This window comes from Protopterus annectens, chromosome 1.part0 (assembly GCF_019279795.1).
Source record: "Protopterus annectens isolate FY-2018-M chromosome 1.part0, PAN1.0, whole genome shotgun sequence".
Taxonomy (NCBI): domain Eukaryota; kingdom Metazoa; phylum Chordata; order Ceratodontiformes; family Protopteridae; genus Protopterus; species Protopterus annectens.
In genome coordinates this window covers 830,070,635-830,090,280 of record NC_056725.1, presented here as the reverse complement: position 1 = coordinate 830,090,280, position 19,646 = coordinate 830,070,635, and the positions used below count along the sequence as shown (strand labels likewise).

The following is a 19,646-nucleotide window of genomic DNA, read 5'->3' as shown; positions in this document are numbered from 1 at the left end:
GGGAACCATACTTGGTGATGCCATGAGGGGGCAATGAGGATGACTGAGCTCCCCAGCCGTTTTGCTTTCTGAATGACTTTTTGGTATAAGATGAAGTGGAGGATAAACATAGGGGAAGTGAAGGATAAGCTTAGAGGAAGTGGAGGATAAGCATAGAGAAAACCGGAGGGCGAAGCATGAACTAGAGTGTCTCTGGGGGACTCCCCCAGAGGGAGGTTCAGAGTGAAAAACTCGCTGCATTTTGCGATGGAAGGGGAGGCAAAGAGATTGCAGTAAGGCTGACCCCACTTTAGAAAGATCTGTTGTGCTACTGAAGGATTCAGAGACCACTCGCAAGACATGAGGATAGACCTGCTGAGCCTGTCTGCTAAAATGTTGGACCACCCCGGAATGTGTGTTGCCACCAGAAAACCGCCGGTGGAGATCGTCCACTCCCGCAATCTCATGACTTCATGGCAAAGGGGGTAAGACCTGGCTCCCCTCATTTGTTGATATACCAGACTACAGATATATTGCCTGTCTGGATGGCAAGCATCTCTAGGGGAAGATGGGCATGAAGTGCTTGCAACCCCAATAGCACCACCCTCATCTCCAGGGCAGACCACGTGCCTTGGGCTGTCCTTCCCATGCAGTGCCCCCCACCCCACCCGAGTAGGGAGGCATCCGTGGTCAGAGGGGAGGGAAGAATAAACAGGCGACAGAGAAGAAGCTCCGGAAACTGAATCCACCAGAGTAGAGGATCTCTGCATGCTTGCGATGAACAGGATGAGACAATGGTAGGTCTAGAAAAGACCACTCGACCACCAGGATCCATTGGAAGACCCTTGTGTAACCGGGCTGTGGAAACGAGGGTGATCATGGCCACCATGGACCCCAGTGCCCTTAAAACAAACTCTGCTGGAGGAGATGGAACTTGAAGAATGTGCAAGACATGAAGTTTGAGAGACTGAAGTCTGTCAAGTGTCAAGGAGACCTTGGTTTGAATGGTGCCTAACTGGGCTCCAATGAAGTCCAGAACTTGAACCAGTTCGAACAGGGATATGTTGAGATTTATGGTGATGCCCAACTGGTGAGCTACTTGGATAAGGAAATCCCTGTCCTGGTAGAGTCGATGCCTGGAGGGGGCGGAAAGGAGCCAAATCGTCCAGGTAGGGGAAGACCTGAAAACCTTGCAGCCGCAGGTGAGCTGCTACCACTGCCATCATTGTGGTGAACACCCTAGGGGCTGTGGAGAGACCATAGGGTAGCGCTCTGAATTGGTAATGATTGGCCCCATCCGGAAGCTTAGAAACCTCCGAGAGTGTCTGTCAATTTTAATGTGATAGTACACGTCTTGAGGGTCTACTGAGCACATCCAGTCATTCTCCTGCAGGAAGGGCAGTATAGATTGGAGTGTGACCATCCAGAATTTCGTTTTGGCAAATGACAGGTTCAGGGTAGAGAGATCCAGAATTGGCCTCAAGTCCTCTGTTTTCTTTGGCACTAAAAGAACCTGGAATAGATGCCTAATCCAGACTGGTCTGGGGGGACGGGCCTGATGACTCATTTTTCTAGCAGCTTGGAAATTTCCTGTGCTGCTGCCTCCCTTTGTGCGAGTGGAACATCTGGGAGGTGTTTTGGCCAGAACTGGCCTTTGAAGGAAGGTGCTTGAATATCCTCTGGATATGATTTGCAACACCCATTGATCATCTATAACAGACTCCCAGGCTGTTGGGAGTAGTGAGAGTCGACCCCTGACTGCTTCCAGAGACAAGCAACCTGGCAACCCTTCAGAGCTGCTGTGCATGCCTGTCCGAGAATGAATCCTGAGACCTGTGGTTCCGTGGGCCACCTCTGTCATGAAGGTGGGGGTCTGTTGAATTCCCCTATGCCTCTGGGGGAAGGCGAGTCCCAAGTGTCCTGGGAATAACCCTGAGACTTCCAGAACCACATCTTCTTCAAAGCCCCTGCTGATTCCTGTAGAAGGATCGTTGAGGGGTTAAAAACCTGATTCCGACGGCAGACGTCCATCTCGCTCTGGACCCAAAGTTTCGAGTACTGCCTTTCCAAAGTAGGTAGAACCATTGTATGGGGCATTTGTAAATCACACTTTGAAGGGCTCTGAGAAGGTACAAATTTGGAGCTAGGCATGATGCCTGATGCCAATGCCTGCTCTGGCAGCTCTGGTGGCGCCGTCAGTAGTGCGAGAGAGAAGTCGCATAGAGGTATTGGCAGTGGAGGTGAGGGTGGCCATTTGAGAGGAGAAAACCTTCCTATCCACCACTGACATGGACTCTAGAGTAGACTCCGCGACCTCCTTCACTAGGTCCTGCTGAAGCCTAATGTGTGCCATGTAGTTCAGCGCACTTACAGAAAGTGTTGCTGAAGCATAGGTCTGCTTCCCAAAATTGTCCAAGGTCCTCGACTCAGTCCAGAGGGTGGACCGTGGAGCTCTCCTGTGCGAGCTCCTTCTTGTTGGCCGCTGCTACTACCATGGCATTGACAGAGGGGGGTCCCTTTGTCCAGTGTGATTTGTCAGAAGGGGTGCTGATGACCTTATCAGGGCATTTGGGGATTGGCTCCACAGTGTCGGGCTCCTTCCACACCCGAGATGTCACAAGATCCACCAAGGGATTGCAGGAGGTGGCACCCAGGAAGTAGAAGGCTCTATGCCAAACGCCTCCAGGAACACCGACTCGTCAGGGTTGGGTTTTTGGACAGACCACCCCTGCAGGATCTCCATGATGTCTTCAAATGAGACATCCTCTGGGGTGATTGGGGGGAACCCTCCCCTTCCTCCATGTCTGTATCCTCACCAAAAGATTCCCCGCCAGAGTCTCTCACTAAGTGCCTCCTTTTACATGTGCATTTCCAAGGAACCTCCAGGGTGGGGGGGTCTCTGGGGAGGACTCGAAACCGTCCATCTGTTCCCATGTGGGAGCTCCCTGGGGCAGAGAGGCAGCAGGCTGTCCCAGAGGTGGCAGTATGGTGGAATCCGGACGAGAAACAGAGGAAGCCTGGATGGATTCTGAGGATGAGATCATCAAGGGTCTTGATGGGATTGAGAGTACCCTCTCCACCATGTCAAAGGCAGAAGGAGAACACACCCCTTGAGCCAGGGCCACAGTTGGGTCCATAATCCTGTGGATCAACAGGGGAGCCGGAGCAAAACCTCCAGGCACCGAGGCTCCAGTTGGATTGTTCAGTTCCGAAAAGCCCTGAGCTGAAACCACCCCCTTGTATCTGATGCTGAGGCTGCAGCTTCTAGCTCATCGGAGCCGACCTGCTCAAGGCAATGGTTGGTGTTGAGGTACCAGGTACCATTGGCGCCGACTGCTCAACACTGAGGGTCTTCGTACCTGAGGACTTGGAACCAGGGGTTGGATCGGAGGAGTGATCGGGATGAAGGCGGACTGTATGCCCCCTGCTCAAGAGGAATAGCAGGCAAGCAAGACTCCCATTTATATCTGAGGCGGATGAATCTCCATATCATCCTGTCCACCTCTGCTTTGGAAAGACTGTGGGTGGATCTGGAGGAGGAGGCCACCAACACCGGCCGTGAGAAGCGATGAGGTGATACCAGTACTGGGGAACGGCTCCGAGGAGAAACAAGGAGAACGGAGTCTGGGAGAACCAGTGCCAGTAGCTGATCTGGACATAGTTGGTGGCTCAGCTGAAGGAGAGCGGTAGGGGGACCACTTCTGCAACCTGTCATGGTGCTTACACTTCTCTCAGTCCTCTGTCCTCTTAGCGGGAGGTTGAGTCCCAGCGCCCAGGGTGGAGACCGAGGTAGAAGCAGAAGGGGGGAAGGCCGTTGAGAATAAACTTATTCCTCCTGTCGATCAATGTGTGGGGATTGAACCCCTCACAGATCGAACAGGAGGAATCACGATGAGGGACCCTTAAGCAAATAATGAACAGAGTGTGGCCATCCACCAGGGAAAGCTTATGGCCACACTCTGAGTCACCCAAACTGGGGTTCCATAAGTGGACATAATCATCGGCAGAGAAAAACTCCAGCAGAAAAACACACTTAGAGATGCAGAGAGAGCAAGTGTAAGAAGAGTTTTTTTTTTTTTTTTTATAAACAGACTCCTAAACATGAAAGGTAGGGGAAGGTAAAGATAGAAAGACAATTTTAGATGGAGAAAGAGAATAGGATTTTAGATTTTAAATGCACTTAACGAAAAAGAAGCCTGAAGTAGTGGACCACAATGCTTGCAACCAGTTCGGCAAATGAGATCTGAGGGAAGGAAGGAGACAGGGGAATTATGGGTAGGGGAGGAGCTTGGAGCTCGGATCATATGCTGGAGAAATGCAGCTGAGTCGGATACGTCTCAGATCCGTGTCCTGCCGGTTGAAGAGCAAATGAAGACAACAACTTCAGGTATGCTGTTCGGTACATCATGTGCCATTTACTGTGGTGGCAAGGTATTTTTATGAACAAATCCCTTTAAGTGTGATTGTTTAAAAGTGCAATGCATAGAAGATGCATATTTTAATATGTCTAAGTACAGTTTTGCTGTACAAGTTGAGAGACGCTGCTTGTTTTTCGATAATATGCTAATCCCTTCTATCTCTTATTTCTGTCAGTTGTACAGTTGACACTACAGTTCACATATGTTGAAAAGTACCCAGATGAAGCACCACTTTATGAAGTAAGTTCGCAAGAGAACCTGGAAGATGAAGATATCGAAGATATTATGTCTTTATTGCAAGAACAGGTTAGAACATTTCTGCACATTGTAGATTGTTTAAATTCTTGTTAATCAGACATTTGACTTGTCATTCCTACATGTGCCTTAATTTTGTATTAAAATTGCTGAAGTTTGTTGATGTCGGTTCCAGTTTCTTATTTGCCATCTCAGTCTGTCATGTGTTAATTTTCTTTTTTGCCTTACTGACCTGCCTAATCTTTCTACTGCAGGCTATAAAACTAGCAGAATCTTTGAAATGCTTTATTTGTTTTAAAATATTTGCCCCCCTGAAAAAAATATATATATTCATGTAAGACTTGTTTTATTCTTTAATAGGTTCTTCTCTGTCAGAGTTTGCTTGGACTTTTATTTAGGAATCCAGAGATTTTATTATTTGGCCTTTTAATCAAGCATCATTTCATATTATCTCTTCTGTATTTTAATGTAGGTTGAGATTAATAGAGATCATGTCATAATGCTATGTTCCTAGGTTAATTTTGGTTTTGTGTACTTGTTTCCAACTTATTGTTTTCCTTTCTATTTGTATTTTTTGCGTTCTTGTTGCAAAAAGTTTGAAATAAGTGTATTTTATTTTGGAAGATTAAAATGTACTTAGCTTTTCAGACTGCCAGTTTAAGAAGACTCCACTTAATGCACAGACTAGAAACCCCTTATAAACTAAAGCAAGAAGCTTTTAAGAGTTCAATCAAAAGCAAACTGGCACCCAAGAGTCAAATCTGCATGGTTATGAATATTGAAGTAGATGTTAGTACCTTATAAAATCATCTGCAAACCACAGTTATCGTTGTAGATGACATTTGATTGTATAATTTTTTAAAAAGATCCTTGGCTAGATTGGAAATCCTAGAGCCAATCTACTGAGTCTCATGTGCTTATGAAAGGCTACAACGGAAAACACAAATGTGAATGCTTTCATGTTGATTTATTCCATGTCTGATGTAGTTGTGGTATGTGGAGAGTTTTAGTCATGGGTTATAAGAGACTCTGGCACCTATTTCAACATGTGGTGGTTTGGTTTAATGATGGCAGTGAGGGCCAAAGTTGATCTTTGTAAAGCCATCTACTTGGAAATAGGATTTTTGGAAGTCTATAGACATTTCTTTAGTAGGATACTGAACTAATAGGAAGTCTGAGGAATGTGAGTAGAGAGCTGCACAGATCAAGTATTTTTGAAAGTTAAGGAGTGGTCTCTAGATTCGCAGTAGTCCTGAGTGATAAGAAAACAGGAACAATAAATTATTAGGGGTATTTATTTTATGTGTTACAATTAGTGGGCAGTACCCCTCCTGATATTGGGAATGGACTTCACGCTATAAGGAGATGCTACTAAGCATTCTGCACACCATTGATGGCCTCTTAATAAGGTGCATGAGACTTTGCTTGTAAGTGCTTGTAGAAACCTATGAGTTCTACATTACTAATAGGTTGGTGTATGCATTGCAAACTTTTTGTACTTCAGGGAATAGAATATAGGGGTAATGTGTCACATGTTGTAGTCTCAACTGTCTCCTGTACATGGAAGCAGCCTTCATGTTCTACTTTAGTGTGAACCTTATCAGACATTGGAATGTCTTTTTTTAGGTAAATGGCACAAGCAGATTCAGTTTTTAATCCAGTACTGCATGACCAGTGTTATTATGTATAATCCATTTAGGGTACATCATTCAAACAAAACACACAGTATGTTGATGTTTGAAAGTACTGTTGAGCTGGTCACAGAACGATTTTGGGTGGTGATCCTCTTTATGATATTAACTGGATAGGTTTGTTTGTGGAATTGTATTGGCATATTTTTGCTTTGTTCATTGTATTCCTTTTGTTGTAGCCCAAATGTTGGAATGTTGGATCTTGGGAACATTAGTTTGGATAGTTTTAAATCTAGTCTCAATGTACATTTTGTAGAAGAAGTGTGACAACTTTTAGTACTTGGTACACAAGTCCAATGTATGGAATGCTGATTAAATTGTAGATAACTGTGAAGTGAAGCATTTGTGAAATAATGTCACTAAGGACATAAGTAATCCTAAAATCTTATCAAGAGGTGGTACTGTTAAAAATAGCACTCCTGAAATACTGCTGAAGATCATCCATATGATAAATACTATATTATGACTTCCAGCATTTATAGCTGCTTATTTTTGTCTTTGTCATGGACGGGTCTTTGAATACTAGTAATGGTATCTTTCCCACCTTTCAAAGGAGGTAGTGATGGATCCAGGAGGCTTCTGCAAGAAGGTGACTGCTGGGATCTCTCACCTGAGAAGCTTCTCCTCAGCCTGGGTCTTTCACTTTCTGGGTCCTGCGTACAGGACATAGACATAGACCTACCAGCATGTGTATGCTGTAATGTCCCCTACTGGGTCTAGGAGGGCAAGTCTAGTGCAGTTTTTATCAGTTCTTTTTTATTTTTCATAGTTTGAATCTTGATCCTTGTTTGTGTTTGTAGGAAATATCCCTTGTTTGATGCCAAAGCCAACATAGAAATTAGCAGGAAAGTTACTTTCATGATCTCAGACAAAAGATAAGGAAACAGGAGGCGAGGTATTGGTCAACGTCTTTTCCATAGTCTTCCATTTTCATGGCTTCCACCCTTTCACAATCCTGTTAATCCTTCTGTTAGGTAATAAGGGATTGATGTCAAGACGCGGGTTGGTAGACAGCCAGTAAGGAGGTAGGAGATCCTCCCTGGCAAATGTACATCAGGATTAATGCCTTGCCTGTCCAGCATTGGAGCACATGGTTGGCACAAAGGCTGGGTAAGTGTCCTGTAGAAGGTACTGTTAACTCCTATTTTAGTTCAGGGAAATTTATTCTCTGAGTCTCTCATTTTTATGCCTTTATTGTGAAATTTATGTATACTTCCAAGCCTGCTGGACCTACCGTCATTCCCATAACATTAGACCTGAGTGTTTTTGTTCACTGCATGGGATTTGACTGATCAGGTGTAGATTACATCTTCAGTGAAGTAGTCTTATTTCAGTGCAAGGGCCTCCATAAACTGCATGGATGTCAGTGCAGTCTTCGTGTATCTCATTTAACTCATTCACTCCAATGGAGCTCACAAAGTTTGCACTGTAACTTCCAATGGGCAGAGCCTAAGCCTTTTCACAGAATCAAATTATGTCCTCACACTTCAAACAAATGTTCGTAGCTCTGAAATCATAAGGATTATTAAAGAAATATAAATGGTAAACTCTTCAGCACAAGCTGCTTGTATAGTGGCAGTATTCATAAGGTTCCAGGTCTTAAAGTGAAATTTATAATTCACAGTAAACACAGTAACTATTACATTTGTAATATTTGCAAACAGCTTACAGTAGCTCAGCAACCACTCAGGTTACACACATGTACTGTCAGCAGCATTTTATTCATCTGGCTGAGAGCTTTCATATGAGGTTAGGGAGTTCTGTCTGTGTTACTTCGTTGTTGAAATATTTAGAAAAATGTGAAATTTATATCTATGTAAATTAATATCATAAAGACAACAGTTAATATCTATTTACCTGCACTAGACAGAGGTCAAATTTTTAATCCAGTTGAGTTTGCTATTCTCTAAGCTTTAAGATGAAATCATTTAAAACATTGTACATAGCATGATTTTGGAATTATTGATGAAAATATGAACAAACAATATTTGACGCCTAGAGATGTCAGTAGGAGTTAACTGCAGATGCACCTGGAGGTCACTCGGATGCAATGAGTTTATCTAGGGGGAGTCCATTACTCACCACCCAACATTCAGTTGTTGCTGCTGTCTTCTCACACCTGAGGAGTATGACAATCCTAGGTCACTATACCCCAAACACACACACACACACACACACACACACACACACACACACACACACACACAAAACTTGCTGAGTGTTGGAGTGAGGAGAATTGTTTCCCTCCCCATCCCCATCATTAGTCCTGTGGGACATAAGAGTTGGGGAGGTTGTACTTTTTTTCCTCTCTAAAGCGGACAGTGATATTGATGCATTTCTCCCTGCTTGTTCATCCTCTGCCCCCAAATTGACCATTGCTGTTGAGAAATGATTAGGTGTATGAGGAATGGCCTGCAGTTCCTTTGCTTTCTTTCAAAAAGCAACTATTAGCATCCTGTCCAAAAGGATGAAGATCCCTGTTTCATCCACCTACTTGAGTGCATACTGTAATGTCCTGTCTGGAAGAATACAGCCTCTGGTACTTGGCTGTTAGCCTCTATAAACTCCCAATTTAGTATATTAAGAAGGTTAACGATCTCTGTTTTATTCCCTGTACTAAAGCCTATATTTATGCATTCTGTTTTTGTGGCCTCGAAGAACCTAGACCGTGTTCTTTAGTTCTTAAGAAGGCATACCATTCCTGCACAAACACCCACATGAGTGGGGTTCAATTCTGTATAAGCATACTCTGTCAAAATAGGTCAAACAGATTGTTACTTGCTGACAGATAGAATTTAAAGGTCTGATGTTGTCTTTTTTGTCCATTCCTCAACTGATGGGTTTCAGATCTGACCTTGGATCCTACTTTGGCCACTTTTCAGAGTTTGGTTCCATAGCTCAAGCTCCTCCCCTTAACCATAATCCTCTCTAAACCCTTAATCACCCATGATCTCATTTACCACTTCCAGGTATAAGACATGGTTTCCCATAGCTGTCTAAACTTAGATAAGTGCTTGTTTTCACTTTTCTTACTCTTGTTTCTTTTTCAGTCCTGCCCTGGATATATTAAGTTAAAAAAGTATTTGCAGAATTCTGTGTAGTTTTTTTTTTGTACTTATAGTGATGGGTGTATTGCACCTTGTAGGCCTTGTGCCTTCACTGCCTTAGCTCTTCCCTTTTTCTTGTCTACTGTATATCTAGTGCTCTTTTTTACCATTGCTGGTATTTTTCCTCTGGATTACAGAGTTGTTGATTGTTATCATTGTTGGTATTGGTCATTCCCTTTCATCTTTGTGTCTTTTTGTCTGTGGGTAATCATATCTGAGAAGCTCATTGGCTTTAAGAAGTGCTCCTCTTGCTGGCATAAAATTCCTGAATTAGATGCTCATACTGAATGTGTCTACTGTCTTGGAGCTGGGCATCTGAATGCTGAGTAGAAATCTGTGCAGCAGGGTGCTATTTGAGCACAAAAACAGGTTGATACTGAAGGGATTGCTGCCTTTTCCCTCTTCTGCAGCTTCTGGAGCTTCCTCTTCCATTAAGGAACTGACAGAGAAGCCCAAAAGGGAATTCATTAGGAAAAGAGAAGGAAAAGTCTAAGCAGCTTAGGAAGTGCTCCCCTAACCACTCCGCTCTTTTGACTCTGGAATTGGCTGCACCAGAAAAAGTCTCTAAACCTTCGGATCCTTCTTTGGATTCGACCTCCTTTGCTTTGAAGTCTCCTGTCTGTAGGCACCCAAGGTTCTTGCTGAAGCCAATACCATCAAGGCTACACTATCGCTTTCTCCAGGATCTGCCTGGGCTTCTAGAACTCCATCCATGTCATCATTTCTCAGACCTACTAGGAGTCTTACTGAAGCAGATGTGGGCAGAATGATGATTTTTCAAAAATCAAATTCAGTTGGGAGTCATTCAGGCTGTCTCTCCCACTGGACCTGTGAGCCTTGCTCCATCCCAAGCAAAGTTCTGACTCCTACTCTGACCTGTTTTTTGACTTCAGATCTGACACAGACACATGGGAACCTCGGATCCAATATCTCTGAAGGATTAGACTTCATCAGCCCCGACACCATTTGTGATCCAGATGTCACTTATTCTTTTGGGGTTGGAGAGATCTCTGAGTTTTACCTTCGATGTTGGATCTGGGGGTATGAGTTTGACTGAGGTTGTCATTGCCATCCCTGCCACTTAGGGCTTTGGTGCTGAGTAGCTGGGCGCCAACCTCTGATTTGAGAAAGGGTCATGAGGATTCCCTGAACCAGCCTAGTTAGGTGGCATTGGCTAGTACTAGGGTGGTTTTGGGTTAACTCATGACTTCTGCTTTTATTGCAGTGGGGAGAGCATTGTCCACCACTGTGGACAGGAGATCCTTGCCCCCCATGGTTCCTCCTGCACAACTGTTTCCCCTGGGTCCTGAGACTTTTCATTCTGCCCAACTGGAACAGCCTGTCAAGCCAAGCCTGAAGACGGTCCTCATCCAGGGCTCTTCCCCGGACTTCCGAGTTTTCCCTGGATCATCTCCACTGGGGAAGGTCCTCGGAAGGGCAAGTGTAAGAATAGGCACATTTATTTCCCACAGGAATCCTTAACAGAGGACACTGACTTTGATGAAGGGGAGGGGTCACCAGATTACCCCTTGAGGATATCCCATTTGGAGAGAGTCTTAAACTTCTGAGACAGAAAGATGGTTAGTCTTCTGAAGCACCTTCCCAGGAGGAGTCTGTGTTTCTCGAGGCTTTTGGAACTGGCTATGCTATGTCCTGGGTGGTCCCCTTGGCATATGAAATGGTGGATCTCATTTCACACCAGGCATGGCAGGATCCCGATATCAGAGCCCATCCCTAGGAAGCTGTAAAAGTATTTAGTTGTTCCCAAGGATTGTACCCATTGGAGCATGCCATGGTTGTAGTAGCCGCCACGAAAAAGAACTCATCAAAGAGAGGCTGTCTGTCCATTGGGAATTCGGGAAGCAAATTTATGCTTCAGTGACTTTTGCCTTGAGGTTGCTGAAATGTCTGAAATGCACTACGAGGTTCCAAAGGGATTTGATCAAGGAACTGTCTAATTCCCTCTCTGATCCACGTCAGCAGAGGACAAGAAGACAATTTCTTCACAACTGCTCACCCTACATTCCTTATTAAACACCACAATACTGCTGATTTTCCATGCCACAGAGGGTGCTTCTAGAGTGCCAAGTTAAGTCATTACTGTGAGGAGACATGCATAGATATGCCTCTGTGATTTTGCAGAGCCCTTTGATATGCCCTTCATCTGTGCACAATTAGATGGCTCTACCTTATTTGGGCACAAGGTGAGAGACCCTGTCTAGGGGTGAAGAGGATGGGAAAACTATGTCTGCCATAGGGATATGGTGTTCCACCCCCTCAGTGGACCTTCTTACACAACCAGAAAGAGGGTAGAAGAATGTGGTTGTGGAAATCTCAAGGGTTTTCCCAGGACTCCTATGGAGGTAGATCCCATCACAGCAGAGGGGGGGAACTCTAACAGCTGATGTTGCCCATGTAGCAGAGGAGACCTGCAAAACTAAGGCTTCAGGGGTCCCTTTCTGAGAAGCTTTTTCAGTTCTCCAGAAAGATTGCCTGACTGTTGCACTGTGGAGGTAGTCGGGGGGGGGGCACTTATCTCTACACCCAGAAGCCAGGATATACATCACCAAAGATGTATGTGTGCAGAAAATTATTTCCAGAGGCTAATAACATTTCCATTTTCCTTCTTCCTTCTATGCAATCAAGAGAAATTCCTGATGTGCCACCCTGTCAGCAAAAAACAGCAGCCTTTAGGGATCGAAAAGCTGCTTGCAAAAAAGTCATCCAAATGGTCCCACCAGAGCAGCAAGGGTTCAAAATTTATTCAAGATTTTTTTTGGTGCCAAGAAAACCAGGGACCTCAGACTAACCTTGGATCTAAGCCACTTAAACCAGTTTGTCAAACACTCGAAGTTTTGGATGGTTACTTGTTCAGTCCATTCTCCTGCTGTTTTGGAAGAATGAGTGGATGTGCTCAGTAGATCCTCACAATGCGTACTATCACATCAAGATAATTGGGCAGTCCATGAGGTACCTTTGCTTTTGGCTGGGAGCCAGTCACTTTCAGTTCAAAGCCCTGTCTTTTGGCCTCACCACAGCCCCCCAGGTTTTCACCAAGTGCATGGAAGCGGTTGCAGCTCACTTGAGACTGCTATGATTCGGGATGTTTCCCTGTCAGTGGGGCCAACCATGCTGCGACCTCTTCATCTTCCCCCACAGTTCCAGGTGCAGTGGATACTTTGTCCTGATCCCTCCAGTGGAGGAGTCACTGAGAGACTGACTGATTCATGATTGGTCCCCCTTCTGTTCTCTATTTATTTCCACCTACTCCCCTCATTCCAAAATTTCTATGGAAAGCATGTCAGTGGAAGAGAAAGGTAATTCTTGTTGCCTTATTCTTGCCTCTACAAGTCTTGTTTCCCTTCCTGTGACCTCATGTAGTACACCCTCCCTGGGTTCTGGATCCCTCTCCAGGTCTACTGTCTCATCCATTTGGACATACAGTTCCTGAAACTAACCACATGGTTTCTCTACTTTCAGTGATGGCTAGACAGTGCAGGCTTTCCTCTCTATTTCGGCACTTTTATCTTCAGACTCTACTAGGAAGGCGTATAAGAACAAATGGAAAAGATTATCTATCTGGGCTCATGAGAGACAAATAACTTTTTGGCTCCTATTCCAGCTATTCTTCATTTCCTTGCATCCATTTTTCATAGTGGAGCTAGTTATTCTACATTCAAGGTACAAGTTGTCACAATTTCCCGTTTCTACATAGGGAGGCCAAGGAGGAATGATCCTTCCCTAAGACTGTGTTAAACATTCCTCAAATTTCCCATTTTACTCAGACCTCCCATTAAACACACCCTACTACTCCTTGGGGTGTGAGTGCTTCTTTGGACTATGTTGCTGGCCCCATCTGAACCTTCTGCAAAGGTGGACTTAATTCTTATCTTGGAAAAACATTTTTCTATTTGGTATTATGTCAGCTAGGCAAGTGTCAGAACTCCAGGCATTATCTTCTCAGCAGCCTTACCTAGTTATTTTCATAAGGATAGAATTTTCCTCTGAACTAACCTCCCTTTTCTATACCTTCAGAGTTGGCACTCAGTCCATTAATGTGCCAGTGTTCTTCCTCAGGTTCTCTAACAAAGGGGAACGTATGCTTCATTTGTTGGATGTACACAGACAACTCTGGTTCTGTCTCTGCAGTACTAAAGATTTCAGAAAATCTGAACAGTTATTTCTTTCTTTTTTTAAAGACTAAATTGGATCAGTCTTTTTCAAAAGCAAGTAAAAGTCAGCAAAGGTACAAAAACGAACCATAAACTCCAAACAAGTATCCTTGACAGGAAAATACAGCAGTCAAATGTTCTTTGATGCAGAAATCCAAGTTTAATTCACACAAGCAGCTTCCAAGGTTTAAAATCAAAGTACATAAAGGCACATAAACGCCTTTCACCAACTCACTGTTTTCATCTACTTAAAACAGACCATCAGATATAGACTCAACCCAAACTATACATATTTATATCAATTAATATTTAAATTATCCAATCAGCAACGCTAATAAATAAATGTAATTAAAAAAGCTTAAACTCATGCCTTGTCATTTGTGAAGTAAAATGTTAAAAACACACTTAAAAAAACTTGCATATCACTAAGTTAATGAATAAGTAATACAAAAAACAGGAGAGCCGCTGAGTAGTATGCAGTTACTGAAGATCTTCCAATTTAAACGAACGTGACATCGCCAATGTTCATTAACGCTTCCTGTGCTTCTAAGAGTGTTGCACACAAGGTTTTTTTAAATACGTATTTTTAAGAATCATATAGCAAACTTTCCCAAAGAATTAATATGAAGTATATAAAAAATTCATTCACATCAAGATTAAACAAATGAGTTTGGTTCATTTTATAATATAATTATGTATAAAGTCACATTCGTATAACTGAATTTAATATTAATGAGGTAAAGAAATTGGTTGGTTCATTTAAAGTAAAGGGATAGTATTTTATAGGTTGATTCATTTTAATTATAATATAAAAGGTGTAAGTTGTTATGTTATTTTATCTGATGAAGTCCTGCAGTAAGGGACGAAAACGCATGTGGTTTTTGTTTAATAAAAGCGTTTATGAACATTGGCGGTGTCACGTTCGTTTAAATTGGAAGATCTTCAGTAACTGCATACTACTCAGCGGCTCTCCTGTTTTTTGTATTACTGGTTTATATTTTGGACAGCCACACTAATTTGTTTGGTTAAGTTAATGAATAAATACAACTAAATATTCAACATCACACAATACAATTTTAAAAGATATACATTTTTAAAGCTTGTATTTAAAGTACTATGTGAACGTTTTGGTATTTCTTTCTTAATGACTCCCTCTAGTGACTTTTAATGGGAATGCACACAAATAGGAAACTTCCTTTTTGATATTCGTAATTTAGATGCTCATTTTAAGTTGTAGGGCAATGGAAACATTATCATTTAAACCAGAGGGCATCCCAGCATCTAAAGTGATTTGTCACCGCAATTCTTTGTATTAATTTTTTTCTTCCCACAGTCCGTCCCTTGCTTCCTTTTTTATTTGCTCCACCACAAAAAATTAGAAATTCGCTCTATCACATACCTTGGTGTGCTTGTATAGAACATTTGTTTCTTTTGTGTTTTGTATATCATATTTATGCTCATAGATCCTTCTCCTTAACTTACGCTCAGTTTTTCCTTTATAGAAGGATCTTCATTCTATACAGGTAGCCAGGTACACTATTCCAGATGAATCACAGTTGAAGTAGTCTTTGCCCTCAATCTATCCCTACTTTCTATAAATACCTGATCAGTATTTGCTATATTTCCACATTGGGAGCAACGGCCACATTAAGTCCCTCTTCTTCTCCTATTCCCTTCCTTCCTTCCTTTTCCAGTTGTTTTCTAAAATAGTCTTTAAATTAAGCAAATTTTTATTTACAATTTTAAGGGGTTCCCTAGATACTCCTTCCAGGTCATTCAGTTAAATTAACAAACCTTTCCCTTTCAGTTTTTACAACCTTTCCAGCTAAACTGCAGAAGGCATTAAATTCCAATACTGATGCCGTTCCAAAGTTCTGCTCAGAGGCAGCATTGCATGTATCAACTTCATTAGTGTTCTCTCCTAATATGGGCTTAAATTTTCCTCTTCTGCCCGCATTTATTTTGCCTTCACCCCTCTTATCAACTCAGTGGGATATCCCTATTCAAAATTTAAAAAAATTGTAATAATTCACTTTCATGCTGAAAATCCTTTTCTGAGGAAGTCATTCTGCTTCCTCGTATGTATTGGCCTTTCACTATATTCCTCTTGTAATGAGGCGGGTGGGCACTATTATAGTGTAAAAAAGAACTGCAGAATGTATGCTTTCTATAGAACTTTAACTCAAATCTGTCCTGGTTCTTATATACTTCTACATCAAGGTATTCAAGTTTCTCTAAACCTTAAGAAATTAGTAGTATTGTTTATGTAATACATAAAATCTTCCAACTTGTGCATAGTATAAAATCACTGTGTCATCTAAAAATCTCCTATAAAACATCCAGCACATTGCATATTGGAATCCCAAAACATATTTCTCTTCCCATTTGGCTAGAACAAGATTGGCATAAGTGGGAGTGCATGCTGCTCCCATCGCAACACCCTGGATCTGCTGGTAAAATTCCCCTTTAAAAAAGATGAAATTGTACTTCAATACCGATTCCATCAGTCCAGTACATACCAGTTTCTCCTTTTGATTTAACTCAGTGTCTTCAAATATTACCTCTTCAAACATATTCATACCTTCAGTGTATGGAATGCTGGAGAATAAGTCAATCACATCCAGTGTGACAAAGGTTAAATCTTCCCATTCTGCCTTCCACATGTGGAAATTTTCAGTTTTGTCTCCTAGTATGACCTAAGGATCTCTCTCTAAGCAAGTTCCAGATTTTTCTTTTCTTTCTCTTTAGGTTTTGGTTGTAGTTTGATGGACTGCTTCATGCTTGTATGCCTTTCTAAGACATTTAAATGGTAGGGAGAAAACTCAATTTGATGATGTAAGGGGTTTAGAGAGGATTATGGGTAAGGGGGAGGGGCTTGAGCTATAGAGCCAAAGTCTGAAGAGTTACTGAAGTCAGATCCGAGGTTGGGTCTGAAATTCATTGGTTGAAGGACAAAAACAGATAATACAGATGCATTGTTATGGTGAGTGCATAACTTTTGTTTTTGTACAACATAGGTAAAATAATTTTCCATGGTGCTACTGTGATCTTAGAGCCAAGTTATTTGTCTCACCTGTAAAATCACACCCGTTAAAGAGAACCTGCCTGCCTCTTTGTGTGGAGAAGCCCTCTTTGGGGAAGCTTCTCAGAACGTTATTGAGTACCTAATGAAGAAGAAATGGGTGCCAGGTAACTAATATGGTCTGTGTTATTCTGTCTCCAGTTAAGTTATATGGCACAATTTCAGTGAACATTTCCACAGAAGTATATTAGTACTTAGTCACAGCTGTTGAATTATTACAAAAGCTGGCAAAACATTGGATCCCAAGCTACCAAAAATAGATATTTATTCATGCGTTTTTGTAGTGGAGAGAAAATAAAAAACTAAGGCTGGTTTAGAACGTTGGCAGCTTAGCACCTAAAATGTCTCTTAAGTTATATTTTGCAGCACAGTACATCTCCACTGCTGTGATATAGGCATAGCACTATGATTTTGGCCCTCAGATTGACCCTTGTTCCTTATAGATAATAGGATCATAGGAGGTTACTAGGCTAATGGCCCTAGAGCCTTTTTCAAGTCATCAGTGCCCACAGACTAGAATGGCTTTGGTATATTCCTGAGACCTAGGGCATCTACAAACTGACCTTGCTTATAAGGGCCACTGGCGACAACACAGGATTTATGTTCCTCATAAAACGAGACCTGTTCATGGGAACATATTTTATTAAATACATAAACTAAACCTATTCAAAGATTCTCTGCCTGTAACACTATAGGGTCTATTATATAAAGATCTATTGTGAAAAACAAGAGTGTGCTCCTCTTTCTGACCCTCTCCTATTGTTTGTAATGCTCGGAGATTGAGAGGTTCATAGGTGTTTACTAGTCTAATGACCACAAGGGCCTCTTTAAGCATAGTCATGCATCCCAAATCTCTGACAAGTTCTGATACCCTTGATAAGTGTAAGCAGGGGGTTGGGAGATGAAACATTTATAAGCAGAAGCCTGGGAGATGAACCATTTACAGGTTGCCTGTGCCAATTAGAGACACAGGTGCCAAAACAGGGATGAATTTCCTGTTCTCCATCCAATTGTCCAAGTTGCACTTGAATTAGGTTAGAGAGGAACTCTGCTTCACATGGATGGGGAAGCCTATTCCTATAAGATACATACCTGTCTCTCCAGCAGGTATTTATATCACAGGCAAGGTTTAAGTCTTTAGAACAGGGAAATTCTGGTGCTGTTTGTTTTTTGGATATGCAGGAGGTCCATTAGAGTGGGGTCTGACAATGCCTTGTAAGCCAGGCATAGATATCCCCTCAAAAGCCTGTCGAAGACTGAATACAGGGATAGGGCCTTGAGGTGGTCTGCATAGGACATTTTACTTGCTCCCTGTATTCTTTTATTGAGGAACCTCTGTGGACATTCCAATTGTTGGATACCTTGGTTAGGTACATACTAAAGGGGGTATTGTACTCAATGACAGGTCTGATGACTGCTGAATATAGTGGAACAATGACTTCCTTGGACTTAGATGCCATACCTTTGTTTATAAGTTGTGCAACATAGAATGATTTCCTCACTACTGTAGACACATGATGGTCAAAGGCTAGATTTCTGTCCCTAAGCCCCTGATTACTGGGTCAGCTCTAAGGGTGTGTTGTCAATATGATCGTTACCAGGGGTGGATAACTTCCCAAAGGATACTATTATGCATTTCTTGGCATTTGGTTGTAGTCCATGGCTGTGACACCAGTTTTGTCTGTGTAAGCCCCTCCTGGAGAACTTTTGTGTTGGTGTGTGATTCAGTGACAGTTCGTATTTTGCAGTCCAGAGACCACTGACAGCCTTAACTTCAAAGAAGTAAATGCCAAAAAGGAGCGGTCTAAGGACTGATCCCTGAGGGACTCCACACAAGTGTAGCCACATCTGTCAGCTCTCAGAGGCTGCCCACTTGGTGTTATGAGGTATTTTAATGTTTTTTTTTTAGTGTATTGCTGTAGTTCTTTGGTCGTTCAGCTACTTGACTGCCCTGGTCACAATTCTGTGTTTTGCTACCTAACTAGCTTATTCAACCATTTCCTTTGAACCTTTCCATGTATGTGTTATGGACAGGTATGTTTTTTTTCTTAAAAAGTTCTTTCTAATTTCTGGATTCTTGAAAGGCATTATATTGATAGTTTGGACTGTATAGGTCTAGACAGGGAAAAGTTTAAACATCTAGGAGTTTTACCAGACATATGAAGTCCCTGAATGAGTGTTTTGGTCAGAGATACATTATTCAGTTACCTGAATGCATAACAACACTTCTGCATTATCCTGTTTTTAACAGCTGTGGACTCCAGTACCAGTTGTAACTTAATTTTCATCTGTTTTTCGGACATTAGAGGTATTTTTCATAGCAGATCATTTTTTCCAATCTAACTTTTCTGTTTTACATTTCTAGATGTTTATGTTCATTTTTGTATGACATGACTTGTGTATATATTTGATCAGAATTATGAGTAACTTCAATATTCTTCAACTATATTTCTCCAGGCCCAGTTGTTGCTTTGGTTTTAGTTTAGGTCACGTCAGTCTGCTTCTTAGTCACTGCAGTAAGATTTTATAGTCCTGTCTTAGTCTGTTTCTAACATTTTTTAAAACAAACCAGTGTTTTCTTTTTCCTGACTGGCTTTCTTAATAAATATCTTCTTATTCTTGTTAAATCTGTAGAGGTTAATAATCATTTGTACAAGAAAAGGATTAAAGTTTCATCTGCTTCTTTGTGCTTGCTTCCAAATTGAATGCAACTTGTTCACTGTTTGACTGACTGTCTTCAGCTTATTTCTGGCTTTGGTGTCAGTTGTGCTCATAATCTTATTTATTTTTTGAGCACTAGTAAGGATTTTCAGATCAAATAAAATGTTCCTATCTGATTCCCTTACAACTTTTTGAAATTCTGAAATATCGAATTTCAGAATCCCGAGATTATAAAACCGAAAGCTCAAAACTCCAAAACCCCAGAAGCACAAATTTCAAAA

The 19,646-nt window shown here is 42.0% G+C and overlaps 1 protein-coding gene across 1 annotated transcript in view; it reads left to right on the top strand.

Annotated features, from left to right (window-relative positions):
- The window catches only part of RWDD1 (RWD domain containing 1), a 659,575-nt gene that overhangs the window by 284,952 nt on the left and 354,977 nt on the right, over positions 1-19,646 (top strand). Inside the window, exon 3 of the mRNA XM_044063486.1 lies at positions 4,573-4,703. Within this exon, the coding sequence (XP_043919421.1) occupies positions 4,573-4,703 (131 nt within the window). The remainder of the gene's footprint in view (positions 1-4,572; positions 4,704-19,646) is intronic.